Genomic DNA, 27,515 nt, shown 5'->3' on the forward strand with positions numbered 1-27,515 from the left:
AGTCTAAAAGTTAAATAACATGAATGTACACAAATTAGCATATGCAATGTTTACCTATTCTTGAGTTAGAATAAATTTTATACTTTACCAAGAACTGGACAATTGCACTGCCAGTTATATTATTGATTTTCCTCCTCTACCTTGAAAATTACAAATGAACAGAATATTTTATATGGAAAATATTAGGATTATAAAATAAACAATGACTACATATTCAATAAGCTTTATTATTATTTAAGTAACAAACAAGAAATAAATAAGTAAAATAACAAAAAAAAATCAATCATTATACAATTAAGTTTACATAAAAGCTAATAAAAGTAGGCATATACTTTATTTTGTTACAGTATATTTTTCTGATATTTACAGCTTGCTTCTTCTTCTTTCATGTTAACTGCACAACAACAATTATCTGTCAACAAATACAAATAAGTTAGTGTTGTTTCTTACAAAAAAATGGAATCCTAAAATGACATAAAACTATTTTTAGTTCTCTAATAAACTACAACAAATATTTTTGTAATCATTTAACATAAAAGAAAGTAGGAGTATGCCACACCATGTGTTACGTAACAGGCTTCATTAAGGTTGTATGTAAAATTTTGTCTATATCACATATAAAAATGCCATATGATTGCGCTCAGTATGTTTAAACATTTGTTATTGTGCAAATTTCTCATTGCCATTGTGGTTACCCATTAGACCAATGTAAAAATGTTCACAAACGCTATGCCAAATCCCTTGGGAAGACATGCACCATCTATTGTACAATAACTGACAGACAGAAATGGCCACAGAGTCGAAAAAAATACCTTAAATTAAAACATACTGTAAGTCAAAATGTACTTTAAATGTTATGCATATTATTAGAACAGAATACCACAAATTCAATCACAAAATAATGATTCTTTGAAAACTGAAGTGAGTTAAATTTGGTTGCAGTAACAATACAATGTAATTGGTATAAAATAAATCTGAAAAATTAAACAATTTTTTTTATTAACTTATAAAAGCTAAAACTATACGCAACAACAAAGGAAATGTAATACTTTTTTGATGCCATCAAAAGAATCAGAAGAAAATCGTAAATTTAATGTAAAGACAAGTAAATACAACACCATTTTATAGTTTTGGGTAAAATAAATTTGAAATCTTTAAACAGACATTCCTGAAAACAATAACAACCTTTGAGAATGACTGAATCACACTATTAAATTCAATTTTTAAAAAAAAAATTAATTTTGGTTACTGAGAGCTTTGCAAACATAAAAAATAGACGTTACGTTGAAAAACTAATCACTGTACCCAAACCTACTTAAAAATTCAAATGCTAAAAGTATTAAAACCCTTTAAAGTATATCTTTACTTAAATTTATTGTTGCACCTTGCCTTGTTTATTTTAACAGTAAATTCTCAAACTGTTTTCTTTTGCAATTTTGCAGGCTATATGGCTATACAATGTGTCCACAAAGTCATGTCACACATTTAATTGTTTATAGCTAAACTATTATTATTGATTGCAGGTCTATGAAACAGATTTAAATTTAGACAGTTGTTTAAAATGTTTAGTTTTAATTGGTTGAGTCACCCATTGTTGTCATCTAGTATTGAGTGGCTAAAGCCTCGCGCGCACTACGACGGAACGGACGGAAACGACAGAACGGACGACTGGAAATTTTAAGATAGGGTGCGCGCATTAGGACGGAAACCGCCGCGCCACGCCAGACTCGTCTTGGGTGTTTGAATCAAGTTCTCAGTCTGTGTTAAAACATTGTCAAAAGATGCTTCATTGCTTAGATGAAGAATTAATTATTGTTGCTGCATTCGTAATAGAAGAAGAAGAGGCAGAGAGAAAGACGAAGAAAAGCCAGGTTTTGGGTACATAACATAAAACACTAAAAGGTTAGCTTTGGGGGAGTTTCATACGTTATTCCCAGATTTGATAGAAGACGATGAAAAGTTTTTTTGGATATTTCGCATGACTCAACAGCAAATTTGAAGATCTTCTTATCATTATAAAAGAGAAATTATCACGCAGAAAAACGAAGTTCAGAGCACCAGTTGAAGCTAAAGAGAGATTAGCAATATGTTTGAGGTAAGCTTTTATATTAGTTTATCCAGATTTACTCACTCACACGCATTACCATTGTTATTATTTAATTTCCTTTGGCCAATTATGAACAAACATACCTAATAATTACATATTATTTAATTTTATAAAAATTGTATAATGTTGAATTAAATACCTTTAATGCTACAATATGAGTATATTCAAACAAAACTACTATTTATTTTATAACTACAATGAATTGCTGCATGCAATAGGTTTCATATGGAGTGAACACAACTGTATATGAAAAATAAAGTTTAAGTAACGTTCTCAGAATAATATTCTGTCATTTCTGGAAATAGCAAATAAAATACACAATTATAATGTATTTCAGTTCAGAACAGTGGTCGGGGATAAAATTAATATAAGAAAGTTAATCTTGTAAAGCCAATTTACCCTTTTGAATAAATAATTTAAAAAATTGAAACCTTACCAATTAAGTTATACATTCTTTAAGTCTTTTTTACTTCTTCAGTTCAGCGTTTTTTTTATTACTGCTAATAGTAAACGGGAAACATTATTTTATAATGTTGGTACTTAGAAGATGAAATAAAAAAAATAATTGCCTTTTTAACATAAAAGTTTTATTTATTTTAAACTATTATTACAAACAAAATGATAAAATACATAACTCAATGAAAGAGTCCAAGTGCTTGTTATGTTATTATGAAAGTGTGTTATTATATGAGTTCAAAGATATGTCCAATATGTTGTACCCAAGTAAACGTTCCTCTGGCGTTGCAGCAGAAGAACTTGACTGTGGTGTAATAAATGACTGTTCGACAGGTTCAGGAGTTGGTCTGTACACAAGATCCATTTCCCTATCACTGACTAGTTGAAATATTTTCTTTTTCATCTCAATTTGGTCTCTTAAAGGAAAGCCCCCTAACTGTCTTTTTCCATGGATTGAAAAAAAAGTTGTAAGAGAGTCAGCCACTTCAACTGTTTTAGGACGCTCAGATATATTATTCAAATAATCTTGCAAGACAGTAGCCGCAGTCTTCGGTTGACCACCATTTCTATTCCGTTTCTTATACATCAATGGTTTCCTAGTTAAGGAAGACGTATTTGAAGAAGAAGTCATTGCTTGGGACACATTTCCTGGTGATAAAGTTTGAAGAAGTGTTCATTGGCACAGAATTTGTGGTATTCACAAGCAGTGGGGATGTAGACAGTGACGCAGGATAAACTGTCTTCTGTGTCGTTTAACACTTCCTCTTCGTCCTCATCAATGCCACCAGCTTTGTCTTCAGTAGAATTTACGCTGGGAGCGAAGTTGGATGTACGCTGGTCGTCATCAACAAGATAAGGCACTAAAAATGCAAGCTCCTTTTCATATCTGGGAGGTTTTATTTTCTTGGCTGCCTGGCCACTTTTTGTCCTGCGCCGCTGAAGTGCTTTGCGATGGCAGTCTGGTATCTTTTACCCAACGGTTCCTTGCAGTCTGAACCTGTAACATTACCAACACTGTAACATGTTTTAACATTATAAATTTATAACATAAAAACAAAACAACAAATTATTGTTTCAGATTCCTTGCTACTGGGGATGTCCTACCGTGCAATGGCATATTCTTATCGTATGGGCCTAACAACTCTTCGGGAAGTAGTCCATTCAACATGTGCTGTGCTATGGGAATGCTTACAACCGTTAGTTATGCCGGAGCCTACACAAGACATGTGGGAAAAGATAGAAAGCGGATTTCACCAGCAGTGGAATTTTCCTAATGCCATTGGCGCTTTAGATGGAAAACATGTGTTAATAGAAGCACCACATGACAGCGGGGCTGATTTCTTTTGTTACAAAAAAGTGCTTCAGCATTGTTTTATTGGCATTAGTAGACGCCGATAAAAAGTTTATATTCGTAGATGTTGGTGGCTATGGGAAAAAACTCTGATGGAGGTATTTTTAGTACTTCGGAATTGGGGAAGGAAACTGGAAATGGAACTTTACGCTTACCATCTTCCAAAGTACTTCCAATGACTGGTGTGCATCTTCCTTATGTCCATTATTGGTGATGAAGCTTTTCCTCTTCGAACAAACTTAATGAGGCCTTATTCACGAGACAATGTGCACGGAAAAGATAGAGAAAAAATCTTTAACTACCCGCTTGAGCCGAGCTCGGAACGTCGTTGAAAATGCATTTGGCATATTACGTAGTTCGAAGGTTCAGGATTTTCGAAAGAAGATTAGCCCTGTCACAGGATCATCTTTCTTCTGTTGTTCTTGCGGCTTGTTGTTTGCACAACTACTTAAGGGAAGATTCAAGTCATTGGACAGAAAGGGATTTAGCGTATACAATCTCACAGGCTGTGCCACTAGCTCCACTGAAAGGTACTGGTGGTTTGGCTGGTAGTGAAGCTATCACAGTAAGAAATATGTTCAGGGATTACTTTTGCTCTGAATTCGGATCAGTTTCGTGGCAAGAAAGAAGAGTTCAAGTGGACAAGCAACGTGTTGATTGAGTGAACGTAACACTAAAGGAATGATTGTTTCTAGTTATTTCTACCACTACTGCACAAAACTCATCCACAAAAATATATATGTCAATAAAATCTATCCATGTAATCTTATTTCTCAATAAAAGTATTCATAAATTAACTATGTGTTTGTAATAAACCTTAATTTTACAGTGTTTTTGAATTTTCTTCTTCTTACTTTATGGTTAGTTCTATTTATGAATTTGATTATTTCATATTTATTTGTTATGTGTGGAATAGTTTTTTTATCTAAAATAATAGGCAATTCTAAGAAAGTTGGAACTTGGAGAAGTAGGTAGAAGAAGAAGAAATATGCAAATATTATTTATTACAAACATCTTTGAACAGTGATAAGCCTATCAAATAATTTAGAATATTATATAAACAAAATTGAGATTATTCAATATGATCATGTACATCATATAAAAATAATAAAATGTATAAAAAAACATACGATCCGGAAAAACCCTTCTTATAGCTAAAACAGAAATGTATTTTTCACCTAAACAAAATCTATTTTTTCATTTTAATTTTTTTCTGAAACAATACTTTTTTTTACCAATTTTTCTATTATTTTCAAAAGATATACTTACCAAACTGTAACAATATGTTCTTGGGTCAAATAATCAAGTTCCTTAAACAGAAGTTTGATCAAATCCTTGCAAAACCCTTGCATATGCTACAACGAAAGCTGCGCTTGTTCTATAGTCTCATGTATTTAGTTGGTTTCACAGACTTAACACGAAGTACTGTACTACACAAAAAAAGGTATGTGGTATGTTCAAAATCCTATGATGAACATAAAACTATATACTGTATAGGCGTTACAAAGAAGCGTAAAACAAACGTTGTCTAAAGTAGCGGTATTTGAGGTTATGTTCGCCGAATTAACAATCAACAAAGTGTCTACAGGAAAATCATTAGTAATTTGCTCTTACCTGCTTGTCCCAGCATTGCACCGATTTCTTCCCAACAATTCTCTCTTCTATTGACGTTAAAAAGTATTCAGGATGACGCATGTTGTACAGCTCGGTGTAGTTTTGAACAAGAGAAATTAACTTGGAGACATCCATTTTGGCTCAGAAGATATAGCTGGAATAGACAAAATTTTCCTTCCGTTCCGTCTGAGGTGTGTGCGCTTACAACACCGGACGGGACGGACCCGACGTCGCCGACGGAGCCCGACGCGCAGAATTTGTTCAAAAGTTCTTTTCCTCAGATAATCTGACTGACGTCCGACGCGTCTCTTCCGTCCCGTCCGTCCAAGTGCGCGCATCTCCATAACAATCAATACTATTCATATTTGAAAAAATTCTGTCGTGTCCTTCCGTTCCGTCGTAGTGCGCGCGAGGCTTAACTTGTTTATAAAAACAGTCATCATGGCAACTTTGCAAAGAAATTTTCAGCATATTTTGTATAAGTTTACTTCTGGATTTCAGTACAACCTGAGTATCGTCGATTGTTTCATGAAAATCTGTGTTACTAAAAAGTTTTACAAAAATATTCTAATTATAATTAGTAATGTGATTAATACTATTATTAAGGATCCACCAGAGCTTTCATGGAACCGTATCGTTCCTCATCTGTCTGTGCGATATCTCTAGCTAGAAGTCTTAGAGACTTGAAACTTTGTACATAAACTCATCCTGGTCTAAGGAAGAGCTCTCATGATTTTTAGGTGAAATAGGAAAAGTCCAGTACATTTGTCTGTTCTACATCTTTTATTATGTTCTATTGTAGATGACAGTGTAGAGCAAATGATACACAATATTATCATAGGATAAGCCAATTTACCTGCAAGTCTATCTAGACACAATGGAAGCCAGGCTGTTGGGTCCTGAAGAAGACAAGGTCAACTTGTCCATTTCCTCGTCCGCCTGATTGTTCTTCAGTTCTTGCAGAGTTACAAGCATCTTGTTCCAGTCATCCATCCTCGGCTGACAGAGTTGCTGGACAGAACAATCATATTTTTAACTTGTGTCAGTTGGTGAGGGAGGTCACTGGAATAGGAACAGCTGCTTATTGTGTAAACATGAGGACGTGAAAAATAAAAATAATGAGAAAAATGTAGTACAACATTACTCTAAATGTACTGAAAAGAACAAAAAGTTTAGAAATATCTTTATGACCAGAACAACCACTGTAGATATATAATTGTGTATCACAATATTCTTTCTAAATTCTATTTTTTGAAACAGAAGATCTGAAACACTAATTTTCTTTCTTGAGCTAAATAGTTTTGTGCTTGTGAAGGACGGTCCCTAATAGTTTATTACATTGTTATGCTTGAAACAATAAAAGTTACTTAGCAGTATTATTGCTTATGTATTCTCTGTATTTTCAAATACCTTTTGTCTTTTAAATTTAAATATATGTGATACTTGTGTTCATAGGATTATTTTAAGGTGTACAGTGATATGTTTGATTGCATATTAAAATATTGCATTTTTTTAACTTAATTACTATCATAAATTGTTGTAAAAGTTAGTGGTTTTGAAGGTGTATTTATATATACTTTTACTATACCACTATACTATACCTATGTTTTTTAACCTATTTGCATTTTTTTAAATAGTAACCTATATTTTTCAAACCTTTTTAAAATTGTTTCGGGTTTGACAAAATCCAAATTGTCTGAACTAAATGCTACTCTCTGATGATATCCTGAGTTTTCAACAATGCTGTTCCTGGGCTATTGCCAGTTTTATTTGCCGCATACAGAGCTGCTCCACAGTCAGTGCAAACGTAGCGTGTTTTTTTCCCATCAACTAAGCAGTATCTTAATTTACCTAACTGCTGTTTAGAACCTACTGATTGTCATGTCAGGACCTGATTGATAAACTGAGTCTGCATCCTAATCGCCATCATCTCAGAAAAGTTGAAATGCTGAATGCTTAACTCATAACAACACATCCAGACAAATCTAAAAGTGATAAATGACGTTATCATCATTAAAACCAATTCCTGCCATACCAAATGAACCACATTCAAAATAATAAACATGCAGTAGCAACTTCAAAAACATTATTGTAAAAAAGGAAAACAATAACATTCTGTTTCTTAACGTCCAGGTAAAACTTCACAATGGCTTTCATGATAGTTTCTTAGTTGACTGTCAGAGTGTAAAGTAAATAAACAGCACTACTGTGGATTTGCTGCAGTTTAAATAAATACTACTAGAGACTAATGTGTATCATCTTACAGGCATCATGTATCCAAGCAGCCGATAACAAATGTTGAACGCAAAGTGGGAGCGCGCCCGTGTTGACATGGGCGTGGCAGTCAAGGGATTAATTACAATTATTTTGACTGTAGTGGAAAAACTACACTAAATTTTACTACTATATGAAATAAATAGCTTATTTAGAATATTTTAATATTAATTTTTGTTCGAGACTGAAAATTATTACTGAGACAGGATGTGTTTATTGATAACAGCAGATTCTATAAATTACCTAATACCCCTTTTAAGGACAAAACTGAGGAAGCTGATGGCTGACAGGCCTAGGGAGTCTGAGTTATAGATAGCGTAGGTATAAAATATGCTGTATCTGACTCTAGCACTTTTTTATCAGTAATGATAACCTAGTGCTGCATCGACTCTCCCCCTTATTTAGTTTGATAACTTGCAGAGGCCAGTGGCCCATGAGGACGGGAAGAAGAAAACTTAAAAGGGGATTGGACTCTCTTTTATATTTATAATAAAAAAAACTAGAAAGGTAATTTCCTTACATTAAATGTATATCTAATTAGATACTCTGTATTAGTCTATACTTCCATCTTTTACAGGTATAACTACATGAATGAAACTATATGTGAAACTATTTCACATGACTTGAGACCAAATTACGAATTACGCTAATTTGAGAAGAATAAACATCTGTTGTTACCTCCCCGACATCGTAAAGCCAGATGCGACCAATGTCATCACCACAGGTCACTTGGTTTCCGCTAGGAGTCCAAGACACCTACAAACAACACATTGTTTAATATCAGGCCCAGAAGAGAAATGAACTAGTGCATGAACAAACTGCTGTTTTAGTTAACTAGACTTTTATTAATTTCTGAGTGCCCTAAAAATAATCAAGACCACAACAAAAATGTTAACTTATCTGATATTTCATCAAAACAAAAACTAATTGTATACTTAATATTACAAGTTTTACATAATTATTAAACACAAAACTTTTAGTAGAAACAATGTCAAAAAATATTACATTGAAAAAGTTACATTTACTGCAAAAGGCTAAGATAGGTAATTGCACAAATCTCGTACCTTTTTGAGACAGAACATTGAAATTTTCGCTAAAAAAAATCATGATTTAAACATTTAAAACAGCCATATATTAATGGGAATAAACACGCTATTAGTTTAGAGCCAGACGCAAACCTTTTTAGAGGTTAGTCCTAAAACTTTTTACTGAAACTTAATATACGTCCTGAGGAACAATGATTAAGATTAAGGAACCAGCAAGCCTTTGTTCTCTTGGCACCAGATATAGAGTTAAATTATTAATATAAATAGAATCGGTACAATCAAGGAACCTTGAGGTGGCTCACCTGATTGAGCGCTCGACTACCCTCCACGATGGCAGTGGCTGTGGGCACCTCAGTGTCATTATTGAGGTTCCATAGGTCCAGACGACCTGTAGCATCCACTGCCGCAAACAGTGCCGGGTGTGTGGGCGACCAGGCCACATCGCAAACATAGTCACCATTGTCCTCGAACGAGTATAACGGCTTGTTCTCCTGTGGACAGATCATCCATCATATTTGGTTTTACACAAGAATAGAAATGAGATATCCCACACATTTCTGTGTGTATGTTTTAATGACGATTTAAGACATTGAATGTTTGTTTTAAATAAAAAGCCGCATCTTGATTCAATGTTTATTTTATTGTTGTACTCTACAAATTTATGAAAGAATGCTAGTATAATGTCTGGTTTTGTTCAAATCATTCAACCTAATCAATCATTTGCATGCTTAGGTTTTGATGTAACATGAGATATAAATACTAAAATGTAAACAAACACATATCTGCTACTTTGCAAACAATAAACACACTAATACATTTAACCCCTACCCCTCCCTGTCATCTTATTTCCTGTTGTTTACAGCTCTCAATGTTGGTTTGAGAAGGGAATTTTGTTAACAAAATGGGATTTTTTTCAACAGGATATTAGAATGTTTCTGTTTAAAACGAAGATATTAAACTTGTTCTTCAACAGTAACAGTGAAAACCGAAGACCGACTAACTTCGCCTCAAAAATAAAGAGATATTTTATTTAATTTCAAAACGATTCTGATAATAATAAACCGGAAGATTCCATGACTCGTTCTATGTTACAGTGCAGCTAAACCAACCAATTGTTTATTTTGAGCAACAGTCCAACCATTCGTTAGCGGAAATGATGGCCTTGAAATATCTGCGTCATTATACTTCCTAGTATAATGGATCCAATTCAAAAATATTGTATTTTAATTCCAACTCCAAAATGTTTATAAATAATTTACAACTTAGTCGTCAATAGAGATACTATTCACTAAATCCACAAACCTTGAGGTTCCACAATTTAATAGTCCAGTCGAATGAGGAGGTCAGGAAGAGGTGGGAGAGGTCGATGCCCTCCTGGACCTTATGAGTGTCTATTCCTGTAACTGGAGCCTGATGTCCCTCATATGTCTCTGTCACTCCTGCCTTGCTGCCGTGCCGACACGCTGGAAGCAAGATAGTTTGTTACTTAACTTTCCCTCATTCAATGTTTCAGATGAAGAAAGAGGTCGATGACCTAATGGACCTTTTGAGTGTCTATAGCTTTAACTGGAACCTCATTTCTCTCATACGTCTCAGGCACTACTGCCTTGCAGCTGTGGTTACATACTGGAAAACAAGATAGTTTGTTACTCAACTTTTCCTAATAAAATGTTTCAGATGAAGGAAAACCTGAAAGAGGTCAATGCTCCTCTGAACCTTGTGAGTCCCTATCCCTGTAATTGGAGCCTGTTGTATCTCATGTATTAGTCACTCCTGCCTTGGTGTTGCAACAAACTACTCAGGACAGTTAGATACTCTACTTTCACAGTTTGATGATCTGAACGAAGGAGGTTATAACGAGATGAACAGTTCGATGCTTTTCTGAACCTAGTAAATGTCTATCCCTTTAATTGGAGATTGAGGAGGTGTGAGCAGGATCCCTAAGGAGGGCTGGGAAGGAAGATGCACTGTAGCAGATACTACAGCCCTACAGGGTGCTAATGTTCGGGGTGCTAAGATAGACCTAGATGAGGAGGTTGATAAACATTCCTGGAGTGTTGTGCACAGCTGCCCCAGTGCCAGGCCAGACAATGAAGAGTGTAACTTAAAAAAAGGATCTGATTTATGTATCGGTAGATACATTAGCTGAGTCATTGTACGCCAGGCAAATTTCTAATTTTTTGTTTAATGGAAAAAATTGTCTAGGTACTTCAGAGCAAATTTTCCATTACGAGATGCAACACGCACTCTCTTTTCATCACCTCATCCTTGATCACACATTACTAATAAGGAAAATAGAGAATTCAAAGTCAAATTTGTTTGTTAATTTGCTCACAATTTATCAGAATTTACTTAAATAAATAACATACCTGAGTAGACAGCACCCTCTTCACTGCCAACAACAAAGTTGTTGACGTCATTATGTGGGAACGCCAGACACATGGCAGCAATGGCCTTGCTCTGTCGATGCTGCAGCTCCAGTATCTCCTGCGGCTGTGAGAGCATGTCCAGGGACCATGAGCACAACCGGCCATCTGTGGATACTGAGATGAGGTTGTGGGCATTCTGTGTGCCGACTACACTCAGGCAGTAAACTGGATGCTGCAACATATCACAGGTAGATTCATACAATGGCTTTTGAGATGATAGTTGTGCCTGCAATGATAGCGCTGCAACGATCATTGTGGTGAAATGTCAGAAGCACAGCAGCAACAGCCTTATTCTGCTGATACTACAGATCCAGACCTGTCTGTCATTGATGGTTAGGTGAAAATATGTGTTAAGTTGTTTTCATGGTACAAGGTAGCAAGGTATAGAGATAACCATAATCACTGAGGCTGGCTCTACCTCAGAAGTACAGAGTTGAAGCCAAAAACATCGTTCCCTCATCATGTACAATCTCTTGCAGCAGGATTCGACCATTACATAGTCCAAGATCTCAAATCTTGGCTGCTGAGAATATTTACCACAAGGGTCTAAATAGTGTTGATTATTTCAGAGTACAAGATCTCAAGTGTTGGGTGCTGAGAATTTTACCACAAGGGATTCGAATGTATTGATCTGATCATTTCACAGCACAAGACTTAAAGTCAAGGACGCTGAGAATATTCACCACAAGAATCTCTGAAGCACTTGTCTAAATTTGTTCAGGTACAAAAGATATGACCACCACAGTTATAGGAACTTTGCAAGGTCAGGTATTTTGTCTAACCATCCCCAGTAAAAGGTCAATTTACCTATAATTATTTCTCTTCCCTATCTTTGCCATTTATACTACTGCCAATATAAAAAACAATTGATTGTGCAGAATTGTCTAGAATTTCCACTATTCTAATGCTAGTGGAGTTGACAACTAATGCTCACCGTGTGTGCAGTAGCTGAAAGTGGGGTGCGCTGGATGGGTGTCCTCTTCTGCACCCTATTATCCCACAGAACCACTTGGCCGGAGAATGTGCCCCCCAGAATTAGGTTGGGGTGGAACCTGTATACACAGATGCACTCTTTTAACAAAAATACAATTTTAAGCAGCAATATTTAATTTTGCCTGTTTTATTTGTTATTATTTTCTGTAATACAAATATAGACCAATATAAATTTAAATAAAATACAAACTAATTTTCATTCAAATAAATTAGTTTCCAAAACATCAAAATACAACAAAGAATTTCAGGTTTTAATTACACATAAGACCAGGATCTCAGGCAGCTTTGGCGGGCCCAGTAAAAACACTCAGTTAGCAAGCAGTTTTTGAAAAAGGACTATTTTTATTCATGAGATTTTCAAATATTAATTTGGATGTTGTGTCAACATCACATTCTGTACATTCCGTGACAATTGTTACCAGAGATCCTATATATCCTAAAGACTTATTTAAAGCATATAAAAAAGCAATGTAAGTATATAAGTGAAGATTGAACAAACATCAAAGATGATTTTGAGGTAATAAGGACTCGTCCATATCCACCACATAAGACGTTTTGATTGTATTAAGAAACATGGCCCAAAACAGTACATTTGTGAACACAAAAATTATTGGTTCAAAGGCAATAGCATTGATAGTTATTGGTAGTTATTTTTCTATCAACGAAGTACAATTTCTTGTACATAATCAAAATTTCTTATTTTAGGTGATAACAAATATATTCCTACTCTATTTTAAGATCATCTTTGATGTTTGTACGACAACCTCCACAAAATTCTTGTACCACTTATACACTGCTGTTATTTGAACTGCATCATATCCATATATCTTTTCAACATCTTAATGGTTTCAAATGTAATTTATCTAATGGAAAATACACAATTTTCTGTTGGCATGCTGCTCTATAAACGACACTTCAAAACTCAACATTAGCCAAAGCCAACAGCAAATTTTGATGATAGTAATGGAAATATCCCACAGTGCTTGGTGTCGTCATCAGTATTGCTGCCAACTACAGAAAGGGAATTTCTCCTTTGTAAACCAGTGCTTTAAATGGGTAATAAGTTTAAAAGCTTTGTAATCCAGCCTAGCATAAAAAATACAAAAAGGCATACTTTTGGGGCTAGTAGTCTAAAAGTACTACTATAGATTTTTAATATGTCCACCAAATTTATTAGGATGAATCCTAGCTCTTATAGAACAAGAAATTTGTATTTTCAGCTATATTCACATAATTATTTAAATAAAATATGAGTAAATTCAGGATGTTACCCACCTAGCGAATGTTGCAGACATTACAGCTGACTGACAATGGAAGATAAACTCTGGAGTAGTTTTCCTGAATTTGGTGTTCCAGACGAGACATACGCCGTCAGGATCATGGGGAGACTCTGCATTGGTATGGTAACTGGCCAACAGCAGTTCCGGATGTTGCGGTGACCAGTCCATTGATGTGATGCACCGATTGCGTGACCACCGCTCGTCTGAGAAACAGCGACTCAGGGACAGCTTGCAACCGTGTTTCTCATCTCTGTACAAAGTCAATTCAATTAGATTATACTGAAGACATAATAACATAACAATGTTCCCCTTTCTTCCTATCAACAACTACTTATATTGAGATTGCCTAACCAGTGAAAGCTTGCTGCTGCGCTTTTCATCTTTGAACAGAGTGTAGCTCATATCTTAACTTTTTTCCAGATATTGGATTCCATTGGCCATAGCTCTACTTTCAGCACACTACTTGTTTCTTTGGCTCCTTGGATAATTCCAATAAACTAGATCAATGAGCAGCTCCAAATAATATTCATGAGTATAGATATTTCTCTTTTCTTGAAAAATCGAGGTAAACCCCAAGTGATCTGATTTGGACCACATTTCTTTACTCTATACAATGAAAAATTTCCTGATTTTGTGCAACATAACTGCATCTAAGCTTATGTTTACTATCAACTGCCCAACCACTACATGAGACAGAAAAAATTAATGGCTCAGTCTCAGATTGCAGCCGAGCTTCTTTCTCTGGACAGACAGTCCATCCAAACTAACAACATTTTTTGAATATTGTTACAAGTGTTCCCTCTGATATTTGTTATGTTCCCCACATAAGCCTTGCAGCACTGGATTTAAAATTATATATTTCCTCCTAACGTGCAATTAGTTTTAAAAATATTAAAATTAATTTGCTTCAAGTTCTATTTAAAATAAGATTTCCTAAAGCTACAAATTAAGTATACAAATTAAAACTGAATTTTTTAAAGATATTTTTACAAAGAAGTATATATAGAAAGCAAAATATAGAATTTTCCAAATCATTGAAAACAGAAAAAACAACCATAATAAAAACGCACAAAATAAAAATTACAATAAAAGACAACCTACAGTTGTAAACAATATACATATTATGTAACATATGGCATTCAATTCGACATAAGAACAGAGCTTGTGTGCAGACCTCAAGAATTGCACTATCATCCTCCTCACATGGGAAAACCTGTTAAACGCAACAGCATAGCGGAAAATTCTTTGTTGCCAAGCAAAGCATTGAGTGGTTAACAATCTCTTCTATTTTTGAAGAAGATGATTTTCACTAAATACTACGTCTAGACTACATGGTGGATGGACGTTTGAAATGTTTAAAAAGTCTTGTATCACACTGGCATAGTGCTGCCGTGTAATGTAAGTTAGACGAGAGCATAACTCTGTACTGGTTGCTCTAAGGAGACAACGTATACTATCACACAATGGTTTACATAAAAGACATTAGAACTTCAGGCAATTCCATAGAAAACTCAATTATTGTAAGTTGTCTGCCTCAGACCACCTGATCAAAACGATTGACTTACCTTACCTGTTTTTATTACGGACATCAGAGGTCCGTACCCTTCTACAAATATTCAACATCATTCCTGTATACTGCGATGTCTCAAATTTTCCCCATACCCTCAACTCATTCAGCAATGGTATTCAGAGGTGCTATCCTTATACTAGAGAAAAGTATAAGATTTCACAATTCTCGCTTAACAAGAGTGTCAAGCATGGAAGCACTAACACAATGGAAAAATGACTGACTGACTACAGTCTATGTGAAGTGGCTCCCAATATAAGTGTATTTTACATGTTAAAGCAAACTTCAAAATTGTTAAAGCACTACAGTGATTCTCTTACATCTCCCACAAATATAATTAACAAATCCCTCAGTCGACGTCAATTTCCCTCAGCATTAAAACTGGCAAAAGTGACCCCAATAAACAAAAACGGCAGTAAAACAGAAGTGAATAATTAAAGACTGATTTCAATCATATCAACCTTCTCTAAAGTTTTAGAGAAAGTAGTACTAAAAAAACTTTTGGGCCACTGTGAGGGCTATAACTTAACAGACAAGCAACACAGATTCATTAAAGGAAAATCTACCACTACAGCCTTGATAAACTTTGCTGACTGTGCTTGACAACCTTGAAGAAGTGAAACTTGTAACAACCCTTTTCCTAGATTTAAGCAAAGCTTTTGATTGCCTGAAACATGATCTCACACTGTACAAGTTAGAAAAGTTGAGAATCAAAGACACGACTAAAATGTGGTTCAAAAGCTATCTAGAAAACCGGAGACCAATTGTAGAGATAAAACTAACAAGAAATGGGGCTACTGAAGTTACCAGATCAAGATCTCTATCCGTAAAGCGAGGAGTACCTCAGGGGTCATTATTGGGACTAGTATTATTTATACTATTTACAAATGACTTACCTGAATACCATGAAACTTTCTGCACAACTTTAATCTATGCAGATGACACCACCTTACTCTTGAATGGGAAAAAAGACAGATAATCTTGATGTTAAATGTAACACAGCATTAAACATGGCCTATCAATATTACCACTCAAGTGACCTTGTAGTTAACCCAGAGAAGACAGAAACAACTAGCTTTCGGGAGAAGATGCAAAACACAGCATTAAACATGGCCTATCAATATTACCACTTAAATTACCTTGTAGTTAACCCAGAGAAGACAAACCAACTAGCTTTCGGGAGAAGATGCAAAGAGATCCCAGCATATTCTGAAGTGGACAGAAAACTCTGAGTAAAGTTTCTGGGAGTGATTGTTGATGAGAGCCTCTCCTGGTCATAGCATATTGACAATCTCCTGCATAAACTTAATTCTTCACTGTATGTGATAAACCAAATAAAATTAATTACTAATAAACCTACTGCAAAAATTACTTCATTGTTGGAAACAAACCTTAGATATGGACTAGTGGTGTGGGGTGGAATCTCAGCAAGTAATCTCCAGAGAGTATTGGCGTTGCAAAATAGGGTTATAAGAGCCTTGTCAGGGCTAGGCTTAAGGAAAGATGTAGAGAAGCATTTACAAGTCTGAAGATCATGACTGTAGTAAACACCTACATAAAAGAAGTTTTAATGTATGATGTTGGACAATCTTTGACACAAGGTAGAGATCTTCATGACTACAACACCCGATATAGCACAAGATAACACCTTCCAGCTCACCAACTCTTCCAATATGAGAAGAACATTGGCATGAAGCTGCATAACCTACTGCAAGAGGAAATAAGATATCTCTCCAGAGGAAGACTGAAGAATGCCCTTATTGATTGGTTAATCAGCAATCCATTCTACTCAGTGGCTGAGTTCCATGAAAGAAAACAATAAACCATTACTTAAACAATTTTGTTTTTGTTTAAATTACCTGACACCATTTCAATACTTAATGTATTTGAAAATAAAGTGATTTTGTATTTGTATTTGTATTTGGAACATGCAGTTCTGTGTTCCTCTCTTTGACAGGAAGAAGTGGTACACACTGGCCAAATGTACAGAATTGGCTTTCACTTCTCTCTCGTTTGCTTAGAAGCAAGACTGGAATTGAAAAAGAAACAAGCCTTGTAATTTCAAAGAACTTAAACTCAACTGACCCAGTGTCCTCTCTGTCTGCGCCTCCAGTATAGTCCTTGTAGATGTCCACATCCTCGGCCAGGGCCCGCTCCACTATCGGTGCTGTGTGGTACACAAATCGTTGAAACTCCTCCGACAGTACGATCATCAGTTTCTCTTCCTCGCTGAGCTCCCTCACTGTCACAGACAAAATTATGGTCTAACACTGTTACATGTGGTACAAAAGTCTCATAAGTTATAAGTTACAAACTCTTGTTGTCATGCAAATTTTGAAATAACATATCTTCCTTTATTATAGATATCTTATTATTTTTATATCATATTAATTTACTAATAATAAAAACTATTTCTTTTAATAGAGCATTTCTTATAGGAAAAAAGTAAAAGAATGATTAAGATAAGTTGAAAATAAATAATATTATAAGAGGTTGTTCAAAACCCTCCCTAGACGTTAATTGCCTTGGCAATTTTAGCTGGTAATTTTGAAAAATGAACCTGTGTGGAAAGGGATGAAGGCGTTGAACACCAACAACAACATTTAAATATCATAGCCATACTACAACATTAAGGTACATAAAAAAAGTAAATTCAAAACAAAATTAGTCTTATTTCAGTTCAAAATGTCAAAATTTTTGCTATATACAGTTTTTATAAAACTTTTCTCTTTTCAATATATGTATATAAAAAAACTAAAACTACTTTAAAATTAATACAACATGTTTGTTTCTATAACATTAATCTCTCCTTTAGTTTTAAGAAACAAAACATCTTAATGAGTCTTATAAAATTGAAAGACATTTTTTCCAGAGTAAACTGGTGAAAAATGGGAGTTTTACCTCAAAATTAAATTTACCTTACAGAGAAAACAGTTTTCAGATAGTTGAAGTGAAAAAATAAGTACAACGAGATTCTAAAAGATCCTAGATTTAAAAATCTAAATCTTCTTTAATAATAAAATTTCAATAGAACTTAGAAAACTGAGAATTGTAATGATTACTCACCGGCCTTGGGTGGTTCTTTCTTGGCCTCCTGCTCGACGTGCGTGACGGCCGGCTCCATCTCCTTCACCTGCGGCAGACCATGAGGCAGGATCCCGGGTGGCAGCTTGCTGTGGAACCCCTCCAAATGCGGCAGCGACCCCTCCTCGTCCTCGGCTTGCGGCGAGTCATACGTCAGAACTGTGGGTGAATAAGTAGCCTACCCCCTCCCAACCCCTCCTAACATAGTCCTATACATACGTAGTCTAACCTAGTCCTATAGTACAAGTAGGTAAAATTTATTTGCATTTTAAAACAACTACCAACTAGATTTGCGGTAATCTCACAGTTTTACCAGTGTGTACTACTTTTAAATCATTACTAAGAACACAACCTTATAAACAAAAATAAAAAAATAATCTTATACTGAGAAATTGTTCTTCTACTTAATATTATTAAATATTAATTCTTGAGATAATTGTTGTTACAATATGTTGAACAATGACAATGTAAAAAGTGTTCAAGTCAAATGACAATAAATATATATTTTTTCACTGTCAAAATTCAAAAAAATTAAATGCTTTATTACCAACTGCTATGTTTCAATATTTTACAATAGCCAAATTCAATATAAAAATACAGTTTAACATTAAAAACTAATTGTGGATACCAAACTTAACACGTAATAAGTCAATTAATTTAAACGTAAGGAAAGTTCTATGTCTAACCAATGTAATTCATATATGTTTATCAATGTTTGTCATATATTTTTATTTATAAATTTCCCAAGTATGTTGTAATGCATAAATCACTTAACATAAAAAAAAAAAAAATACAAAAGCAAGAGTAAAAAGAAAAAAATATTATGACATCATCATCTTTTGTTCTCATTTTAAATTTATTAATTCAATATATATTTTAAAATATGATAATATAATTTGGCTTGTAAACACTTTTGCAATTTTTAATTTTGTTTATTGTAGTGTCCAGATTCCTACTCTTGTAATTTTTTGGCTCATAAAAATCTTTAGCGCTCTAAAAGCAGGCAAGACTTCTTAATTGCCTAGAAAATATTAGTATTTCATGCCATTGTTGATGATAAAGGGGACTAAGTTTCATAAATTTGTTGAATCCAAAAATGACAAAACAGTCAACAGTTTTATACTCATTAACATAATCAGTTATCAAAATTAGTTACCATATCATTGAAATTGTTGGGTTAAATAGACAGCTTGTTACATAGAAAAGCTTGGCACAGATCAAAGTGGTCACGTTCAAGACAAAGACCTCACTCTATCTCCTAAAAGCCACAAAGGAGGTATAAAGAGTTTAAACCGTAATCGGTTTGAATAACTCAAAAAACAGGATATTCCTAGGACTCAACTTATAATGGAATGCAATGTGAACATACGCTATCCCTATGGGAAACCTACAGAAATAAACCAGGAAAAGATATATTTCTGATAGATCTTGTGGGCAAATTATAAGAGCAAGTTGTTCTTTTAACTATTATAATGGCATATATCTTACTCCTAGAAAATTTTTTTTAATAATAACAAGTGTAAAGTTTCAATTTTATGGTTAAATCAAATAATAATTAACAACATTTTAATGGATAAATTATATTAAAGAAAGCTCTGTTTTTAATTAGTTATAAAGGGTATCTTTCAAACTATTATAGATAGAAACTAGAAAATTACACAAAGTATATAAATATATACATCAAGTAATTATTTTTATTTATTAAATATAAAAAAATTATTTTATATTTTGAATTATCTTAATCTTAGAACTGACTAAAGTCTTTAGAGACCATCGAAAACAGAATTTACTTTCCAGTGTTTAACAAGTACATCATATTATGATATTGTTATTCAGAAAAAACTAAAGAACTCATATTCATATGAGGTAAGAACTTCTATTAATTTTGTACTCACTTCATTTTAACTAAGAAATGTTGAACAAAATTAGTTTGTTTTTTTTTATTTGTACCAAAGTTGTGTGTTTGGTGGTATAACAATTCCACTACAAAAACAGGATTGATATTATTAAACCACATTTTAATGATTACATCACAAAACATACAAAATGTCCAAAGACCACATACTGGACAAGTCAATAACAATGTCCATTATCTGGTCTGTGCTATTCCAGAGTTATTAACTGTAATATTCTTATTTTTTGAATTTATACCTGAAAAACTGTACCTTCATTGGAATTTTTCAATGCTATATATACAAGGGCTGCCAGAAGGTACCCGATATTTTGACATTACAGAAAAACTAGCCAATCACAGCCAAACTTTAGTCTCCTTCAAAGTAGTTTCCATTGGGCATTATATACTTATTCAAACGATCTTCCCACTTTGAGAAACAAGTTGTAAAGTCCCCCTCCGTGACCGCCATCTGTTCCGCTGCCGGATTCAGTTTGACCTCTTTGACTGTTTGAAATCTGGTTCCTAAGAGCAGGAATTTCAATATCGAGAACACTCAGAGGTCACATGGTACCATAAAGACTGTATGGAGGATGTAGCACTTGGCCAAAAACTCATGAACCATGTGAGAGGAATGAGTCAATACATTTTCATGGTGAAGCATCCAGTTTCCACTGGCCCTACATTCAGGACATTTTCACCGCACCACATTCCTGAGATGTCTCAAAACTTCCAAAGTGTACTCCTTGTGTTAGTGCAGCATATTCATAGTGGACTATGTCTTTGTAGTAAAAAAATAACGTCATCATGACAACTGATTTTCTCCGAACTTGCCAGGCTTTTTTCGGATAAAGGGTTCTATCTAGGTTTGATTCAGGATGATGATTGGCCTTTGTTTTGGGATCGTAGCCGTAAACCCATGGCCAATCACCGGTGATCACTTTTTTTTTAAATTAAGGTCCAATGTTTCATGGTTTCTTACTAGTAATGCGTAACTTAAAAGCACCGCTCCTTTTCATCTCCGATGAGCAATTTTCATGCAAATTTCACAACCACTTTTTCAAATCCAAATTCTTGGACAGAATTTCAACAACGACAGTGTTTGGTATGTCTTAATTTTACTCCAATCATCAACCGTCAAGTGAATGTTCACTTTGATCGGTAACCACACTCATTAGCAGTTTTTGGGGGGTTTGTGTTGATAAAGGCTGATCAGAATGCTGATCACTATCAATAGAATCATGGCCATTTTGAAAAAGGTTCATGGTTGTCGAGGATATAGCTTCCCTCTAAAAGGCTTGCTAAAGCATTTAAGTCGTCTCTGCACACATTTTTCCAAGTTTGAAACAAACTTGACGCAAATTTCCTATCTTCACATTCCTTAATTTTTTAGGAAGAAAATCTGATGAAGGATTTAGAATCATGTGTACTGAACACTGACTTGACAGCCGACTTATTAAACATACGAGGGGTATTAGAAAAATAAGGTTCCTATGCCGCCGAGACAGAATGCGATATCTTGGGAGAAATCTGGTAACACTGTCTTACTCATCAACTGTCCCTATCTCTATCCATACCACTCGCGCCTCACTACGTCCAACAGTGCCGGCCTAGCTGCCTTCGAATATCGAGTTCCCTATCGTTGTTACCGCCAGATGCGAAATTCATGTCAGTTAATCGAAGTTTATGAGGAAACATTAAGACACATTAAGAAAACTGAAACACACGATCCAGAACCGCCAGAGAGGAAGATTGTCCAGTGGTGTAAGGCTTCTCCTTGACAACGCTCACATCTCACGTCAAACTCAAGAACTGTTGACAAATTTTGGCTGGACTATTGTGCCCCATCCCCCCTACAGCCCGGACCTAGCCCCAAGTGATTATCACTTATTCCCAAAATTAAAGGAACACTTGGGTGGCCAATGCATCAGTACCGATGATGAAGTCAAGGAAGAGGTTACTCGATTCATCAAAGGATTGGCGGTAGAATTCTACAACATGGGGATAGAAAAGTTGGAGCATCGTCTACAAAAGTGTTTGGACAGAAACGGTGATTATGTGGAAATATAGCTTAACTTTTAAGTTTTAAATTAATGTATAACACTAAGTAGAAATATAGAGCTGTCTATGTTAAAAAATCATGCGAACCTTATTTTTCTAATACCCCTCGTATGTATGAGAGCTATTCTGCAAGCATGAGGGTACAAAGATAGTGCATGCTGAATCTGATAACAGTTTAGCTGCCATAGATACAAGTAGTACTCTTTGAATATTGGATATGTTAAATATCAGACGACATTGAATATTTGATACGTTGAATATCGGCTACTTTCCAGACAGCCCTTGTACATTGATGTTTGTCTATATAAATGAGCAGTTCCAAAAATAAGATAAAGTTGCCCACTTACAAGCTCTCACTTTGTATACTGTATGTAATACTGTTACAGGATATATGTTACCGAAATCCAAAACCTAATATATATATAAAGTTAATTTATTTATTAGTGCAAACAAAATCCATACAGTATTGGTGCTGAACACAGGTTAGTTTACACTTATCTGTTACATATTTTCACTTTATAACGAATTTTCAAAAATAATATCACTCAGATTATACAATCCCATGCTGATACCACTTTGAGATAAGAGATTTTGGGAAAAGTGGGAATTTAAGTGTATATTACTTTGTTCAATTAGTTACAGTAAAAAGGAACACATGACTGATATATTAGTTAGAATACAAATAAAATACTTAATACTAAAAGTTGAGAAACCTATATAAGCTTATAAGCTCATGAAGAAAAAAAGTGTTGTGGAAATGTTTTGATTGTGAATAGTGAATACTGACTTTCCTGTTTCTTTTAATTTTGATTCATTTAAGACCCTAAAAACACTAACTCTGGTTTTACATATACACATGACTGGCGTTTAAATATTTGAGACACTGACTCCGAAAAACAAAATTATAATCAATCATGCAATATAGAGAAGAATACGTAAACTTTTTAATGCACTGTCAGAATTTACAAGTGTTTGGAAGGCCAGTGTAAGCATCTAAATAAGCAAGGAAACCTAATGTACTTCCTATCATAGTCTGAAACACTATGTACTTATCTTAAAAATGACTTTGATGCATTCAACTTAAACTAGGTATTAAAACGAAATTGGTCTGAATTATCTAGACGTGAAATTGGCTGAACAAACAGTATATATGTTTATATTCCTGATTTTCCCAATTAAATATATATATATATAAATTCTTTATAACTGGATTTTTTTATTCAAATTAGAATAATCACTGAGAAGTAAGTTATTTTCATAAAAAATTTCAAATCAAATTAGAAACATGCTTATGTTTTCAATGACGGTTAAATTGATATATAAGTTTTATTTGTAGACTCAATGTATAGTTACAATTTATAATTCAATAACTGTGAAAATTGTATTCACGATAAATATAAAGTTTATAACAAATTGCATACTTAAAATGTTATCTAAATATATCAACCTTAATAGTATCAGGTATTCAATGTAAATTATATTCCTTAAATTTTAATAGTGTACACCAGGCAAAGATCACTAATATTTTCGATAAAAAATGCAAAAGTATATTAAACATATAATTATTTAGAATGTATTATAAGGATGCAAAACTTATTATAATTCATATTAAATATATTATTAGGAGACTAGTGTAAGTAATTGGTATTAAATATCAAAATGTAATAACATTGTGAATATGCAAAATAAAAACTATCATTAAAGCATTCACAAATTGATTTCACTCTTGAATTTATATTTAAGAGCATTAATTATACAATGACAATAAAATCTATTTTCAAATTTATCTTTTATAAGAAGGATTTTTGTTTTTTTTTTTTCTTATAAGCTGTATACATGAGATTTAATTCTGCTGGACATCTCACAACTTGCAATTAAATTTTAATTTTTAAATAATTTAATTATTTTTTTCCCATATCTATGTTATATAAATCACTACATAAACAGAATAGTAGCCTACTCAACGTTCATGTTACGGTAGTCATTATGTACAAGATTGTAGAGAATTACAGCTATTATCTGGGTTTGTGCCATAACTTATAACGAGGCTTATTGCTGAATGTATTTTTTATTATATGTTCTACAAACTTTCAACAAGATGCATTATGATTTACAACATAATAGCTATGTACACTGTTTTATCTATGGCTAAATATATAGGGTAATGCAAAAGCAATACGCATAAAACTGTTGGTCAGTATTTTACTGTGGATAACCCACAGTTGACGGCACCGCAACAGTTGATTGTACAGCTCATTGACCAAGCAATTGAATAGATGAATCCCAATGTGTTATATATTACTAACCCACGCTTGCTCGAGCACCGTAACAAGACAGTCAAAGATAATAGTATTAAGACTAATCATGGGTGAATAAAAATTTAAAAATTCAATAGTAATTTAATAAAGTCAACAGCTCTCGTCCTGATTTTTTGCAAGATATTTAACACTTAGCGAGTGATATTACTTGTTATCCCTTTCGCTCAGAGCTACTTGGGGGTGAATGTTGAGTTCAACTCCATTTCATCTTCTGCTTAGTGCAGCATCTGAAATCTGATACTGTCACAGACTTAGCTCCTGGAATGTGGAGTCCATAACCATGTGAAGGTATCCAAAAACTTCTGTGACAAAGAAGTTTAAAACAAACTCTGCAACTTTTCGACATCAGAAACACCTAGACTACAAAACAAAGTGTAATCTAGATGAAGAGATGTTCTCATATCTCATCAGGTGCACAAACATCACAGTGCACTCAACTGTGCACCTAATGAGACAGTGAAAACACCTACCGTATTCATCTAGATTACATTACAGTCTAGGTGTCTGATGTTAAAACAATGTAAAGAGTTAATTTTGAGCTACTTCATCACTGACTTATTTTGGACTCTTTCAGACGGACGTGGATGATTCCAGGAGTAAGGTCTGTGACAGCGTCAGATTTCAGATGCTGCACAAAGCAGAAGGTGAAATGGAGCTGAAATCAACATGAGCAGCTTGCCAACCCTCACAACATATTATGTGACCTTTCCAGCAGGCCTGAGTTCTTCTCGCCTGATTATAACATACTAGTTTAAAGCTCTGTGAAAACTGATTGCACATTTATTGAGTCTAATGGGAATGAAAAAATTTAATTATTTACGACAACTTACATCAATGGCTATTATCATTAATTTATGGATGATATCCTTGGCTCAAGCTGTTTTATTTTACTATTCCAAAAATACTAGTTTAGACAGAAGATAAGCCGTGTTCCTCCATTTGAGAGCTCAATCTACTATCAACAGTTAAAAGGGGCGGAAAATAGATCATAATATGAGGTGTTTCCGAATCCAAATAAGAATCTCTAATGGGATATTCTAAATATCAAAACATCATTTACTGTTCATAAAATTCCTTTAAAAATCCAGTCCTTTAAAGTTACAGTCTGTTATTAATTTTGATGTTATTTCATACCTAAGTAATTCTGCCAGAGCATCAAGGAAGACCAGCTGACTAATAATGAGTCACAGTAATTGTCTAGTAGTCGAGACTCAACTTACAACATATAAGCACAACCTGATTTTCTTGGAATGGATGAGATATTTTCTTAAGAAAGAAATCGATTCAGGTGCACTAGTGTTCTTGGAGGTCAAAATGGGAGAGTATCAAAGCATATAAAATATCAAATGATACTTTTTTCTCAAATCATACTTTATCTAGTCTTGACACACTTAAATCCAACCAACAGATACATAAGTAAATTTTAAGTCGGAATCAGCTAATCCACATACAGACCCGGAAAATGGCAATTTATCTCTATCTATTTGCCCGATGGTGATACAGCTATGATATATTAATGTGTCAAACAGTTAGTATTAAATGTATCAAGCTAAGAGAAAAAAAATAATGTGAGAAATGATTATCATTTTACAGTTTTAACCCTTTTCATAACCTCCCATATTTACCTCCACCAAAACTAGCGTGACTAGCAATCAATTTAATCCTTAGGGAAAAGTCCTCTATCAATTCAAGGAAAAATCAGACCGTGTGCATATAAAATGCAAATCGGCTCTTGGCTCCTAGGCAATATCGTAACTTCTTGAACATTTAAATCCACAAAATAAAAATTAATCGAACTGATTTCTAACACCCTTATTAGTAGAAATATTCAGGAATCTTTTTGCGTTCAACTATACTTTAACATAGAATCCTGGTAATATAATAATATTTTATTTATTTTTTAAATAAATATTAAATATTTTTAACATTTTATGAGGTTGGAGTGATTTTAGACTAATCATTTAAAATATAGAGTAAATAGGTTATTGACAATGATGTTTGCCTGGTGGACACGTGTATAGATGGATAGAGAGAGAAGGAAGAGTCCAGATCTGCCTGGGACCTACCTGTGAACTCGTCTTCCCATTCTAAACCCGGATTTAGATTGTACTCGTCTTGAAAGAGAACAAACACCAAAATAACAATCACCATCTGATAACTCAACAACTTAAACTACCCCTGCCTTGCCCTTCACCCTTTGCATCATCAGAGTGTAGCGAATTAATGATGTCTTTCTATGAATTTCATTAATGAAGAGGGATGGTTTGAAAATACAACAAGAACGTTATGAACATTTATAATTTACCATTGTTAAGCGAGACAAACATACTGAAAAGACAATATTCAGAGAATTAAAATCCACACTTTTCTAAAAACCTGTTACGAATCACTAAAAAACTACTGCTATCACTAACACATTATTATTAGTTACTAATAAATAGTTGCAAGATATAGTTTTAATAGATAATAGTTTTACAACATAAAAATGTGTTGTAAATCAATAATAAATTGCCTTGTCTTGCTAAAAAGTAGATTGGAAGAACTCACAATTGATGTGAGAGTTATTTTATGTCACACAAAATTATTTTGAATCCATTATTGCCTATAAGACTGCACTAAAACATGTGTGCATTAAACGAAAACCAAGAAAAAGGTTTAAATTTTTTTTGATAAGTTTGATTTAATAAATTAATAGATTTTATTTTATCATTCTAGAGTAGAAACATTTTTTATAACTTGCCAGTAAATAAACATATTGAACCTATTGTAAGTATTAATTTTATAAACATCTCAGAGCATTATGTTTTTCAATAAAAGTAAATTGATTTTACTGTTCTCTCAAAATAAAATCCCTAAGTCCCTTCTAATCTTTGAGAAAATTACAAGATTAAACCAAGAAACCCCAAAGTACGCTAAGATTATCACAAACAATTTTTCAGCACAGACTAAAATCACCCGAGAGCTCTGATGACACAAAGGGTTCTTGCGTTTGCAAGCATTGCAGAGACCCACACACATTTCTCTATCTTAACATAGTCTAAAAT

General features: G+C 33.9%; 1 protein-coding gene across 2 annotated transcripts in view; it reads right to left on the reverse strand.

Moving 5' to 3' along the window:
* Positions 1–288: 288 nt before the first annotated feature.
* Positions 289–27,515, reverse strand: part of LOC124373093 (cytoplasmic dynein 1 intermediate chain-like) — a gene marked incomplete at its 5' end in the record, with an annotated part of 35,672 nt that continues 8,445 nt past the window's right edge. Inside the window, 11 exon segments of one of the 2 annotated variants that reach the window (XM_046831486.1) lie at positions 289–412; positions 6,385–6,539; positions 8,481–8,558; positions 9,151–9,339; positions 10,151–10,311; positions 11,218–11,449; positions 12,212–12,329; positions 13,546–13,800; positions 17,203–17,359; positions 18,184–18,336; positions 26,538–26,585. In XM_046831486.1, the coding sequence (XP_046687442.1) occupies positions 6,393–6,539; positions 8,481–8,558; positions 9,151–9,339; positions 10,151–10,311; positions 11,218–11,449; positions 12,212–12,329; positions 13,546–13,800; positions 17,203–17,359; positions 18,184–18,336; positions 26,538–26,585 (1,538 nt within the window). 2 annotated transcript variants of the gene reach the window in all.

Source organism: Homalodisca vitripennis, unplaced genomic scaffold (assembly GCF_021130785.1).
Source record: "Homalodisca vitripennis isolate AUS2020 unplaced genomic scaffold, UT_GWSS_2.1 ScUCBcl_4755;HRSCAF=11125, whole genome shotgun sequence".
Lineage (NCBI taxonomy): Eukaryota > Metazoa > Arthropoda > Insecta > Hemiptera > Cicadellidae > Homalodisca > Homalodisca vitripennis.